General features: G+C 39.0%; 1 protein-coding gene across 1 annotated transcript; it reads left to right on the top strand.

Annotated features, from left to right (window-relative positions):
- Positions 1-10,414: 10,414 nt before the first annotated feature.
- LOC107817542 (L-type lectin-domain containing receptor kinase IV.1-like) lies at positions 10,415-12,647 on the top strand. Its single transcript, XM_016643394.2, has one exon. It carries the CDS (start codon positions 10,463-10,465, stop codon positions 12,470-12,472), a length of 2,010 nt encoding a protein of 669 aa, XP_016498880.2. The 5' UTR covers positions 10,415-10,462; the 3' UTR covers positions 12,473-12,647.
- The last annotated feature ends 1,708 nt before the right edge of the window (positions 12,648-14,355 follow it).

The raw sequence follows: 14,355 nt of genomic DNA, 5'->3' as shown, positions 1-14,355 counted from the left end.
TCTATCGGGACCTGCGGGCATGAAACACAGCGTCCCCAGGCAAAAGGGACGTCAGTACAAATAATGTACCGAGTATGTAAGGCACATAAGTAAGTACATCAGAGACATGGAAGAAATATAGAGTACATGACTCAACCTGCAAGTATGAATAACTTTGTAAATCATAAATTACTTTTAGCGTCATGCATGTGCTTATGAATGTCATGTCATGCGTAGGTACATGTTTCATAACATCATCAGCCTCTGAGGGCATTCCATTATATCATACCGGCCACTGTGGGCAAAATCATCATCGTATACTAGCTGATCAGGTGGTAGTGCGTATATAACGCCATAACCATTCCCATATCCAATATACATATATTTACATATATACGCATATATAACGCCGTTTGAGTACATACATATATATGCGTATATAACGCCGTTTGAATCATATTTCAGCCACTGTAGGCAACATCATCATCATATACCAGCTGATCAGGTGGTGATGCGTATATAACGCCGCAACCTTTTTCCATATCCCATATACATATATTTACATATATATGCGTATATAACACCATCTGGTCATGGGTCAATGCATATGAATGCAGTACATAAAAAGTACGTCAATAAAATCCTTCGGAATGTCATAAGACCATTTTGCCTCTGAGTAATATTATAAAGTAAACTCTTTTCAACTTTCGTATTTTTTGAGACCCATGAACAGATGATAAGATATTATAACACACGGAAATTCAAGAACACAAATATCTCTAATACTTCTATGAATAGAGTCATTCATGGAATTTGTGCATTTGCACGTTCCGTTCGTATCATATGGATCATGCCAAAAGAAAGAAGGTATAGCCTTAACATACTTGTTCCTTGAATTATTTGAATGAAAAGAAGTCCTGCTTATATGAACTATGTTGAACGCATAAGAATAAAGCTCCTGCATCTTTGAACAAAATGTTTTGCTTAATTTGACAAGTTTGGACGAAATGGAAAATGCTTCATAATAAAGCTTTTGTTAAGATTTTCGTCTTGGATTTTTCACACCAAGAAAGAGTGTGTTCTTTCTGTTTTGATAATTCACATGACTGATGCCTTCTAAAATTAATTTAGAATAACTCATTCTTATGGGTTAGATAACTAACTTACACGTTTTAGCATACTAAGCAGATATGACTCTTAGTCATATGCTTAAATGGTGGTCTATTGCCACGTTTCATTTTGGATATAATTAATTAAGTTTTATCCACTTATTAGTTAATCGGGTAATATTTTGTTACCAGGTAATTAATCAATTACTCGCATAATTTAAAGATTATCACAAATTACTTAAAATTCTATTTATTATTAAAATACTTCATATATTATACTACCGTGGTCATATGGCACCTTGCAAGGTGCTAGTTCATAATTATCGGGTATTATCGCTCGACCCGTATTTTATTCCAAATTGTCCACTTTCAACGAAACTCACTTTCTTTAATCCGTGTACCCCTTTATCCTTCATAATACTTATTTATCGCTTGTATAAATAGTGTAATCCTTATAATATCTAAATAATCTTTTACTTGGGCTGATGTCAATTACCTTACGACAAATCCAATGTACAATACTACAGGGTGAAACATCATCGTTACTTAATAATGCAAAGCATAAATCTACCGTAATGTAATACTGCTAGGTGCAACACTGTCGTAACTTAATACTGCAAAGCATAATATCTACGTAATGTTGCGGGGCGTAGCAGACGGCACATTCCCAGGTGACAAAAAAGAGGCCAAAAAACTAAGAATCAAGCGTCCATATACAATCTCCTTCATAGCGACATATACAATAGGACTTACGGTGGCCCTATGGCGAAGTGCATGGGCCCGAATCAAACCTAACCCGTCCACGAAGAAGTCTATGAAGGCCATTGTAGAGTTCACTCCGACAATCGAGCACTGGTCAGATGTCTCATACAGGTAGGATACTACTAGAGCACCATGAAAAAGGATGCCATGCACAGACTTTGTGAGGAAATGCGAAGAATGCCAAAAGTACGTCCCAATGATTCACCAAGCAGGCGAACACCTCTACTCAGCCACCTCCCCTTGGCCATTCATCAAATAGGAATGGACATCGTTGGTCCCCTCACAGCGGGGCAAGGTAATATACGATTTCTTTTGGTTTTAACTGACTATTTCTCTAAATGGGTGGAAGCAGGAGCATTTTCCAAAATACGAGAACAAGAGGTAATCATCTTTATATGGAGAAACATCATATGCCAATTTGGCATACCCATGAAAATCTGCTGTGACAACGGACCTCAATTCACCGAAAAGAAAACCGTAGAGTTCTTCGGAAAATGGCATATCAAGAGGATACTCGCAGCCCCATACCATTCAACGTCTAACAACCAAGAAGAATCCTCCAATAAGTCTATACTAAACATCATGAAGAAAAAGCTCGAAGACGCCAAAGGACTGTGTTCGAAAATGTTACCAGAAGTATTATGAGCTTATCGAACAACTCCAAAGACGAGCACAAAAGAGACGCCCTACTCTTTGGTCTATGGGACTGAGGCAGTAATACCAGTCAAGGTCGAAGAACCCAACCTAAGGTACTCCCATGAAAGCGACGCGAGTAACGACGAGAGCAAAATAAAGGAACTAGACGAAATAAACTAATAGAGAGACATGTCCTACATAAGAATGGTCGCTAAAAAACAACAAGCGGAATATTATTATAACAAGAAAGCCGCTTAAAGTCGGGGACTACGTACTGAAAGACAAAAATCAAGCGAGCAAAGATCCCCAAGAAAGCAACCTAGGAACAAACTGGTATGGTCCATACAAAATCACAGCAAAGGCGAACAAGGGTTCATTCCAACTAGAGATAATAGAAGGAAAGCTACTACCAAACAACTGGAATATCAGCCATCTCAAATACTTTAACTTCTAAGAGAAAAAGCATCCCCTAAGTCGTACTCTTTTTCCCCTCACTTGAGTTTTTTCCCATTTAGGTTTTTTCAATGAGGTTTTTAACGAGACGACAAAGGGAATTCTTCAAGTCGAAGTACGCGAGATTAGGGTCGTGGTTACTATTTCATTGCTTGACCTCTCAATACTCTCCAGGTTAACCAATGAAGGGACTAGATACACTGGGACCGGAATGCCAGCCAACACCCAACAATGTCAAAGTAGTAAGAAATTTTACGCCTACCGTCCCTCGGCCATGATTTAAGGGATCGTTATGTTCGAACCCGCTCGAATAAATACCTACCGGCCCTTGACCGTGATCTATGAAAGGTTATGTTTGACCCCGCTGGAACAAACACCTACCGGCTCTTGGCCACAATTTAATGAAAGGTTATGTTCGACTCTGCTCGAACAAATACGTACCAGCCCTCGACCATGATTTAATGAAAAGTTACATTTGACCCCACTCGAACAAACACCTACCAGTCCTCGGCCATGATTTAATGAAAAGTTACATTTGACCCCGCTCGAACAAACATCTACCGGCCCTCGGCCGTGATTTAATGAAAGTTATGTTCGATCCCGCTTAAACAAATACCTATCGGCCATCAGCCGCAATCCAGCGAAAGGTTATGTTTGACCTCGCTCGAAAAACACCTACCGACCCTCAGTCCCGATCTAACAAAATGTTATGTTCGACCTCGCTCGAACAAACACCTACCGGCCCTCGACAATGATCTAACGAAAGGTTATGTTCAACCTTGCTCGAAAAAACACCTACCGGCCCTCGTCCACGAGCTAACAAAAGGTTATGTTCGACCTCACTCGAACAAATACCTATCGGCCCTCGGCCACATACCAACACTGAATCAAAAATATACACAAGTATAGAAAATAAAACATCACATTAAAAGAAGATGCAAGGAACAATGTTTATATTTCACATACTTAAAACTGTTACCCTCGCCATCGCCATCTTCGCCCTCAGGATATGCAACATCATACCAGGCATTCTCCTCGAGCCGTTCTACACCCTCGTACCCCTTATATTCACTGGCTTCAGGCGTAGAGGGATCATACACACAAACGACTCGAGCTTCATGGGACTTAACACGAGCATCTTCGAGGGAAGCCTAAAAAATGGACCCCCCATGCAAATCTCAAAAGACATCTAACCGGGCCTCGGTATGAATCAACTCCTCATACAACTCACGAGGAATATTAGGAAAATATGAAGTACGGGAGGAGGATGGCTGCGCCGATAATCGGGCATTCTTGGCCTCAAGAGCAGCAACTTGATCGTAGAGGCCAGAAGTCTCTTTCTCCAACTCTCCAATCCTCTCATCGAACCACTCTTCTTTAAGCTTTGCGGTTGCTAAGTCATTTTCTCGCTAGGAACAGAGAGTCCGGATCACCACCTCAAAAGGCTTCTCCTTTCTCAAAGCCATCGACCAAGCAGACTCCGTCTTCTCTAGATCCTCTTCTATCTCGGCTACCTTTCCACTTAGAGCCTCTGCCCTTAATTGACACTCCTCAAGCTGGGCACACAACAAAACCACCTGAGCTTGGAGATCGCCTTACTGGGCTTTGGCCCTGTTTCTAAGCTCAAGCTCTTCCTCTTTTCTCCTCAACTTCCCCTCCAGGATGCTGCACTTTCCCACCATCTGCACCAGCTTCTCATCCTTGGTGTTCAAGTCCTCCCTCAGTTGGAGCACATCGTCGCCCTCACAAAACTGACACTGAAGCTCCCAGTACTTCTCAAGGGCTCTGAAGTGCTTGTCATTCAACTTCACATAGATATATGTATGCCTCTGCTACCTACGAGCACTCTCAATTTCTAAGGCGACCATCTACAAAACTAACAAAAAATGTTAGAGACTGCGAGAGAACAAAAAACAACTAACAGCGAATGTACTTATCGGAAGGGCGAGGCCGTCAATGTTATTCGACAAGTTACTTTCATTCATATCCTTAAGGGTCGTACGCTCAATTTCAGAATTAAGAGGGACAAGGGAATGGATAATCTTCTCGGTATCCACGAGAAGATTATGGTCCATTGGGATTGTAATAGTCCTTGAACCCCTCTCTAACCTCACTTCAAGATGAGTAAGCCCCTTATCGGTCATCCTTAGCTCATCTACATCCATGTCTTATCATCAGTCAAAGGAGATACGTCTACCGCAACACCGGAAGATGAGGTCTCTTTGTGTCTTGGAAGAACAAGGCTGTCACGGCCCACCACGCCTTCAACCTCAGCTTCATCAGGTCGTATATTTGTATCCTCCAAACAAATAGTCTTGGGACTGGCCTCTGGGCTCTCCCTGATATGCAGTGTGGCCGTCTCCCGAAGGACAAAGCCACAGTCACCCACATCGGTGGTTGCCGACCTCTTCCCCACGGCGTCCATGACCCTCCTCATATGAGGCATCAAATTCTCATCACCAGCCAAATGATCGTCGTTCTCATCGATAAGATGGTACGAGGAAGAAGCAGAGGTTTCTGCAACCGAAGTCTCGACGGCTGAAGTGTCCATGGTTGAAGAAGGGACAGATTCAGACGCATCCACTAGAGGGACCAGGGCACGAACAAAATCAGCCTTAGTCAAAGAAGGGGCTAGAGCTGAGGATGTAGTAGCTTTCCTCTTTCGGAATGATGGTGTAAGAGCTTCTGACCTCCTCAAAGATCCCTTGGCCGAATCTACGGAAACACAAGGAAAGGGGAAAGTTCGCAAATATAAACAATGAAAAGAAGAGAGAACAAAGACACCATGATAGAGGGAACTTACCAATCGAAGGGAGAGCAAGCCCAAACTTCTTGAAAAAACCTGACCACTCACGGATCTCTACGATGTGAGGGAGGAGACGACCAACCCAGTCAGAAATGTTTTCGACCAAAGAAGGAGGCGAGGTTTTGGTTGCACGAGAAAAGGATAAGAGGTCAAAGCCCATAACCAAGCACAGAAGAAAAATTAGATACCTGTAAACAAGGAAATTAGGTACTTACAAGCACAATTCCAAGCCCCAGGAAAATCATCGATGTTGGCTACCACGTCCTAGGTTCTGACAAAGAAGAAGTTGAATCAGAATTGGCGGTTAGCTCTGTCATCCATCTTCACCACCAAGCACTTTCCTCCTCGGTGGCAAAGATTCAACATTGCTCCCTTTTAAAAGCTAGGGGAGAACAGATGTATTAAATGCCGTAGTGTGAGTTCGACCTCGGCTAACCCGAAAAATTTGGTGAGTATCCTTATAAGTTTATAAACGTTCGGCGAGAGATGAGCTGGACAAACGCCGTAATAACGATAAACTTCCTCCGCCAGCGGAAGGGGAGAGAGAGTATAGCCGACTTCGAAAAGGTAGGCGTAGAAGGCGCAATACCCAAGATGGTGGACCTACACCGTGTCCCACTCAGCCGGGATTAATTCAATATGATTGGGAAGGAAGAACTTAGCCTTTAGCTCTTCTAACTCTTCCAACATCATCACTGACCGGAAGGCTCTAGGGTCAACTTTAGGTAATTTGGTGAAATTGGATCTGGAATTAGGGATGCTAGGAATTATCTCCTCCACCAACGGGAAGACTCCATCCTCGACGACGGTAGGAATATTCTTCTCGTGAGGGGGAAACACCATTGCCAAAGGGATCACATCACTTCCCTCACCAGTCTCAGAAGGCATGTTAGACGTATTTTTATAAAAGAAAGAGAGGTATCAAAAGAGGAAGAACTAAGAGCAGTACAAATGAATGGAAAAGAAAAAAGAGGATCAAAACGAGAAAAGACCAAGAGAGTAATATAATATTTCGAAACAACAGAAAACTTAAACCTCAAAATTGCATCCAAATACCTCTATTTATAAGGGTCTTGGCACCAGGACCGAAAACAACTCATCATTACTAGGCACCAGAACCGAAGCGACAGGTTCAATTAGAGGTCACAGGCGAAACGAAGCAACGCATCGGGAATATACGTCATAATGACGCACGACGTCATGACATCATCCTAACTCGTGGACATCATAGTTCCAGGGAATCGCCATGGAAAATCGAAGCGTTTGAAATATGTGACTCACGTAGGGCCACACTGCCAGTTCGCCCCAACCACCACGACCTGTATAGCTCGCTCAATTGTGTCAACCACATAAAACCAGATCCGCTCATTGAACCCGCCTGAAGTCTGCCTCAATAAGCGGTGGGACTAACTGTATGGGTCAAAATCTATTTTTAGAATATTTAAGCCAAGGTTACTAAGGGAAGAGTTCCCAAGTTGTCGTTTGTCGAAGTGGCCTAAGAAGTAGTGAAGTCTATGGACAAGAGTTAACAAGGGCCGAAGTCGAGGTCGAGTACCTCTGACAGAGTTATAACGTCTAGTTTCAAGCTAGGGTATTAAAGAGAATATTCTAGTGGATATTCTCTGTATTTGTATTATTAGGGTTTCTTAGGAACATGTTCTCTATAAATAGAAAAATACTCTATGATAGGGGAAATGTGATAAAGAACACACTTTGATTTAAAGAATCAGATCTAACTTGCTAAGATGCAAACATCACCTTTTTACTGAGATTCTTGTCTATACTTTTTCCATTAGATCCAAGAATAATTCAAATATTCAAGGGATTGTCTATCATTCATCATTGTGAGAAAGAACATCCACTTATTCCATTCTTTCTTGGGTGACTCACTCACTATTTAATTAAATGTCATTTATTGATGTTCATTATCATTGAGTGCTACATTATTGCTTCTGATTTCTAGATATTTATTGTATGCCACTACCACTGTCCGACCAGATTTATTTAGTATTTATTGCTTCTTTAAGAACTCCATTTAGGGATATTATTATTTGCTAAGATTAATCCTTAAATCTATAAATTTAATTATTGGAACAAAGAAGTATATTTTTTTGCTCAAACAATTTTACGTTCAGATTAATATACTAGATACGAATACCGATTAACCTCTAAACTTAAGGGATTGTTTGAGCGAAAAACGCCACTGATGTAGGTAAGATTATTTTGCTTTTACGTGGCGAGTCATTTGGACGGGATAACAATCCTAGCTACTTGTGAGTCGTCCATTTTTCTCATTGTGCCGCAAATTTTGAAAAGTAAAAGCGTAGGCTTCTCGGCATGTTAACATTTTAATATATGCAACTCATTAGGGATTCCAACGTACTATCATCAAAAGTAGCTAGAATAGATTGATTTATAAATTAAAAGAAGGCCATGTCAACATGAATTCATGATTTGAAAATCATAAGGTCATCATCTTCAAATTCAACTTAATTATGACCAAAAAGCCAACCTTTCAATCTTTGTTTTTTAAGACGTAACCATCCAACATACAAACTCCATAAAAGTGACGAAGTTACTTTCATTACAGAATCATATTTCTCTTGTATGATCGGGCCTGCTGCTGGCCCATCCTCCCTTCAATTTCCTTCTCTTAATATGAACCTTGAGTCATCAAAGCCTTGTTGGACTTTGAATTATAAAAAAAGCAACCTTAATTGTCGTATCTCACGTCAACCTCTAGAAGCTTTAGGATTTTTTTATTTGTATGGCCTTAGTGATTAGATATTTTGTGGCCATATACTTCATTAATTTGAATTTTCGCTGGATAATTCTATTAAGGGAGATAAAGCACTTCCTACTAAAAAGTTCTGCATCCCGTGGACTCTAAAATTTTGTTTTTCCAACCATCTCCCTATACTCCTCGAAGGTCCAATTCTTTCAATTTTCCAACTAGTGATTAACTTTTTCGTTTATTCCATTCGAGAGCTTGGAAAGTTTCCAAATGAAAATGAACTATGTAAATCAAATTCCATGTGAGAATGGTACTGTTATTGAAATATAGAATCAAAATTTCCAATTTTCCTGCTAAAGGGAGTGCCAAATCTTGGAAAATAAACTTCTGCAAATGTCTCCTAGTATGATGGACTTGGACATGTGGTCCTTTCATTGATTGTTATTAAATTCATGCCACTTGCCAACATTATTTTCAGACCTTACATATTCCTACAAATGGTCAAATCACGTGCTCCTCTTCGTTCGTATTATTTATTTATTTATTTATTTATTTATTTATTTATTTATTTATTTATTTATTTTGTACTACATCTGTTGAGTGGTTAGCATCAAACACGTCGATCATTAATTTATTTAATTTCAAAAACATTTTATTAATTCAAATTAGGAAATCTACAAATTATATCTTCCTTAGTTTGTGTACTCCGTATCTACTGGTTATAGATGTTTTACTACATTAAGCTATTACATTTAGCTTAAACAATTGAAAGTAATGACAACAACAACAATAACAATAAATTCAGTGTAGTTTCATAAGTAGGGTCTATGGAAAGTAAAATATATGTAGACCATACCCATGCCACCACTGAAAAACAGCAATTTTGCGACTGAATAATTCCGACCGACTTAATTCAATCGCAATTTTCGACTGATTTGGTCGGAAACTTTATTAAAAATACATTTTTTTTGCTCCGAATTGCGATTGATTGAGTCGCTCAGTTACACAAAAAATACCGCGAAAATATTTTTTATGGTTTCCGACTGAATCGGTCGCAAAAATTCAAAGTAAAGAGGCTGTTCCAACAGACATTTTTTTTGAAGAAAGGGGCTGCAGTTGAAGTCTTGAAATATACCTTCTTCTTTTTTTGTTTTGTTATGTAGCCCAAATATTACATTTTGCTTAAACAATTGAAAGTAACGACAATAACAATAATAACAACTAACTCAGTGTAATCTCACAAATGAGATCTGAGAAAGATTATATACACCATAGGCGGATCCAAGATTTATAGGTTGCGGGTGCTACTCTTTAGATATCCAATACCTGCCTCTAGCCACAAAGACCAATAGAAATGACGGAAGCAATGGCACCCGCATTACATTTGTGAATTGCGGGTGGCACTTTAACTATATATACGTTTCAGCCTAGATATATAGTACTTACGTATTCAAAATTTTAGCCGAAGCGAGTGGGTTTCATACTACCCCAAACTCTCAAGGTAGATTCGCTCCTAGTGTACGCATACCTTGTGAAAGTGAAGAGGCTGTTTCCGACGAACTCTCGGCTCAAGGAAAATTGAAAGTAATGACATTTCAAGAAAAAAAAAAGGGGGCTGCAGTTGAAAACTTGACATAGACCTTTTTATTTTATTTTTATTTTTTATTTTTATGTAGCCCAAATTTTAGTACAAAAATGATGAACCAACTTGGTAGATGATTTTTTTGGATTACTTGAGAAGACTTGGCCAATGACTCATGGAATATGACCTTCTTGGATTACTATAGAAGACTTGGATATAGCCTCTTGCACATACATTTTTAATGCATTTATTAATTTTCTCAATTTTTTTTATGATATTGACGTACGAAGATTCATTAATTAGACTGTATAGAAAAAAAATCTTGTCATGATCATAAGTATATAAACAGTAGAACACAGCTTCATTTGGTCACAATAGTTTCCCTATCAAGAACATTGCCAATGTTTTTCAATCTTGTCATATTAGTGGCTTTCTTCTTAGTTGATTTTGCACCAGTTTCTTGTGAAGTTGATGGATTCATTTACAATGGATTCCAATCAAGGAATATTAGCTTGGATGGCATAGCTGAATTCACATCCAATGGCCTTTTGCTATTAACAAATTCTAAAACACAAGATCAAGGCCATGCTTTTTATCCAAATCCAATTCATTTCAAGAATTCACCTAATGGTACTGCATTTTCTTTCTCCACAACTTTTGTGTTTGCCATAAGGTCTGATTATGGAAATTTGAGTGGTCATGGATTGGTTTTCGTTATCGCGCCAAAAAGAGGACTTGAGGGGGCTTTTCCTAGTCACCATCTTGGCCTTTTTAACTCAGCCAATAATGGAAATAGTTCAAACCATGTTGTTGGAGTTGAACTTGACACAATCATAAGCAAGGAATTCAATGACATAAATGACAATCATGTTGGAATTGATATCAATGGATTGGATTCTGTAGCAGTTCAACCAGCAGGTTATTTTGATGATACTGGTTTGTTTCATAACTTGACTCTTATTAGTGGCCAGCAATTGCAAGTTTGGGTGGAATATGATGGCAACACTGAGCAAATTAATGTAACATTAGCTCCATTATATGTGACAAAACCAGTTAGGCCACTCTTGGTTTTGAAATATGATCTTTCACCAATTCTAGATCAGACTATGTATGTTGGTTTTTCATCATCAACTGGTTCAGTCCCAACACATCATTATATATTGGGGTGGAGTTTCAAGACAAATGGAAAAGCTCAAGAACTTTCTCAACTTCCTAATCTTCCTCGTCTTGGGCGCAAAGAGTTACCAAGATTTTTAACAACTGGTTTGCCAATAATCTCTTTGGTATCCATAGTTATAGCAATCTCAGTTGTGGTTTATTATATAAGAAGGAAAAAGAAATTTGAAGAACTTCTTGATGATTGGGAACTTGACTATAGACCACAAAGGTTCAGGTATAAAGATTTGTACACTGCTACTAAGGGATTCAGAGAAAAGGAACTATTGGGAGTTGGAGGATTTGGTAAAGTTTACAAAGGAGTGATGCCTATTTCGAAACTTGTGATAGCAGTAAAGAAGATATCTCAAGAATCACAACAAGGGATGAAGGAATTTGTTGCAGAGATTGTAAGCATCGGTCGTATACAACACAGGAATTTAGTACCACTTTTAGGATATTGCAGGCGAAAAGGAGAGTTGCTTTTGGTTTATGAATACATGCCTAATGGAAGTCTAGACAAGTACTTATTCGACCAACCAAGATTTACCCTCGATTGGAACCAAAGGTTCAGAGTCATTAGAGGCGTCGCATCAGGATTGTTCTTCCTACACAAAGAATGTGACCATGCAATTGTTCATCGAGATATTAAGGCTAGTAATGTCTTGTTGGATGGTGAACTAAATGGAAGGTTAGGAGACTTTGGCCTCGCGAGGCTATATGGTCATGGAACCGATCCTCAGTCTACCCGTGTCGTTGGTACTCTTGGTTACCTTGCACCAGAGCATACAAGAACTGGTAGAGCAACACCTAGTAGTGATGTATTTTCTTTTGGCGCTTTTTTGCTTGAAGTTGCCTGTGGTAGGAGGCCGATAGAGCCAAGACAAGACAGTGATGATCTGATTTTGGTCGATTGGGTATTCTCGTGCTGGAATAGAGGTAATATTCTTCAGGCTGTTGATCCAAACATAGGCATTGATTTTGTCCAAGGGCAAGTGGAGTTGGTCTTAAAGTTAGGCTTGTTGTGCTCTCATTCAGAGCCTTCGTTTAGGCCAACCATGCGACAAATCCTGTTGTTCTTGGATGGTGTTGTGGCCTTACCAGAGTTATCAGCACTCGGCATTTCATCAGCTGGCCTAACGTTCGATCATCACGGTGGTTTTGATGATTTTGTCAAGTCATATCCGTCGTCTTTGGGTAATGCACATTCCCGCTGTCTATCAGTAACAGACTCACTTCTCTCTGAAGGCCGATGATTCACGATGAGTTGGATAGAATTTCTTGGAGGAATATTGATGTATTGAGCATGGTAAATATAACCTAAGATTATGTACTTCTGATAAATTAGAGTATATTATGATCGAATACTATAACCTTTTTTCCCTATCCAGAATTCAACACTTGAAACAATTAATTGAGAAATGTTCAAGATATATGGTATCCTGATCTTATAGTTTACTTTAACCACAATGCTTTTATATCCACGTAAAGTGCACATCTATGGATATTCCTAGTGTTAATTTGGCTTAGTAGTTGCACTAGAATTTCTGTGAAGTTTTACATTATCTTGAGCTTGACACCCTATTCAGCTACAAATATGAAGATATCAACGACAACAATGTCGTCATTGACATAAATCAGAGGAAGTCAGAAGTATTTAAGCCAGTAGAATATGACACTAGCAGCAGCTTGTCATTGTAAAAGTTGAATCTTGATGGAAATAGGCAATGCTAAACCAAACACTTGGAATCAGTTTGGCAAGCCAAGATAGGCACCCTAAAAGAAAAAGGTTCCAAGTGATTAAAGGGCTATACATCAAGCAAGGGCGCGATTTTATTTCTTAACCAAGCCCATCAACTAAGCTCTATCTTCGATCAGGCCATCCCATACCCATCATCTAGGCCTCACGATAGACAAAATGTTGGCATTACCCAACAACTCCCCAATACCCGGCACACACAAGCATGTTGTACCTGAGAATCGAACCCATGATCTTGGTTCTGATACCGCTTGTTAAGATCAAGTGCTTTCCATCATTAAAAGCTATAGCTAATAGCAACGGTGTAACTTTATTTCTTAACCAAGATCATCAAGCAAGCAGCATGTTCAACCATGACTCCGACCAGGACCATCCTGTACCAATCCTGGGCAGGATGTTGGCATTACCTAATGATTTTAGCAATATCAAGCTGGAGCAAATAGTGTTTCAAAGAGATGTACAAGCTAGTAGTAAAGTTTTATTACACTGAGAATTTGACGTGAAGGGACTTCAAGAAATGTATTAGGAGTGTCAATTAGTATTTGGTGACCAATGATATATTAAGCTCGTCAATACGATGTGAAGAAAGTATATCATTAAATTAATATAAAATAGAAGAAACTATCAAATTCATAACGTAAAACAGAATCAATCTCTCTTCTAATTCAAAATCGTAGTGTAACGTGTATTCTCGATGTTCAACGCTTTGGGCGCAAAGCAAGACTATATCGATTCATCTCTCCATTTTCTGTGAAAAGAGGGATCGGATAGTGAGCATAATTTCATATCCAATAGAAGATCTTTTGATTCCTTTTTTGGGCGAAGGAGATGCATTTCTGGTAGTGATGGTATTGGCCAAGCTCTAAGGTAATAATATTTTTTTTATCTATGTATTTATTTCCCATGATGATACAGGCAAATCAAAAATTTCACTTCGAATTTTGGAGTGCACTCTGACTGACCTTAATTAGTTAACTCTAGCTAGTGCCAGCCAATGCAAGTTTGGGTGGATTATGAGGCCGAGTATTTTCTTGTTGGACCCGGGTTGAAATTCTTGAAGCATCTTGGATTTTATAAAAGATATAAACAGCAAGGAGGTTGAAAATATGATTGAAATTGTCTCTCATAAATTTTATTATGCGTAGAGGACTTTAAATGGCCAACTCGAAAACAGAATAAATTTTAAAAACCTAAACTATCTCAACAACCTATATCTAACAGAAATATAAATTCAAACGAAACAACTTATTATTCTAGCAAATCACCAGTAATAGAAGCAATATTCAACAAAGCCTGAATTATCACTGATACTAACTTCAAATACTAGCTTAACCTTTGCAAGGTTTGATCATTTTGCAATGTCATATCCATTTTCTGCTG

The sequence above is a fragment of the Nicotiana tabacum genome, chromosome 10 (assembly GCF_000715075.1).
Source record: "Nicotiana tabacum cultivar K326 chromosome 10, ASM71507v2, whole genome shotgun sequence".
NCBI lineage: Eukaryota > Viridiplantae > Streptophyta > Magnoliopsida > Solanales > Solanaceae > Nicotiana > Nicotiana tabacum.
The sequence above is the reverse complement of the archived record's forward strand: the minus strand, read 5'-3'. Positions and strand labels throughout refer to the sequence as shown.

Bases quoted from the DNA above. Each gene is read 5' to 3' on its own strand.
- LOC107817542 (XM_016643394.2), top strand. From the start codon at position 10,463: ATGTTTTTCAATCTTGTCATATTAGTGGCTTTCTTCTTAGTTGATTTT.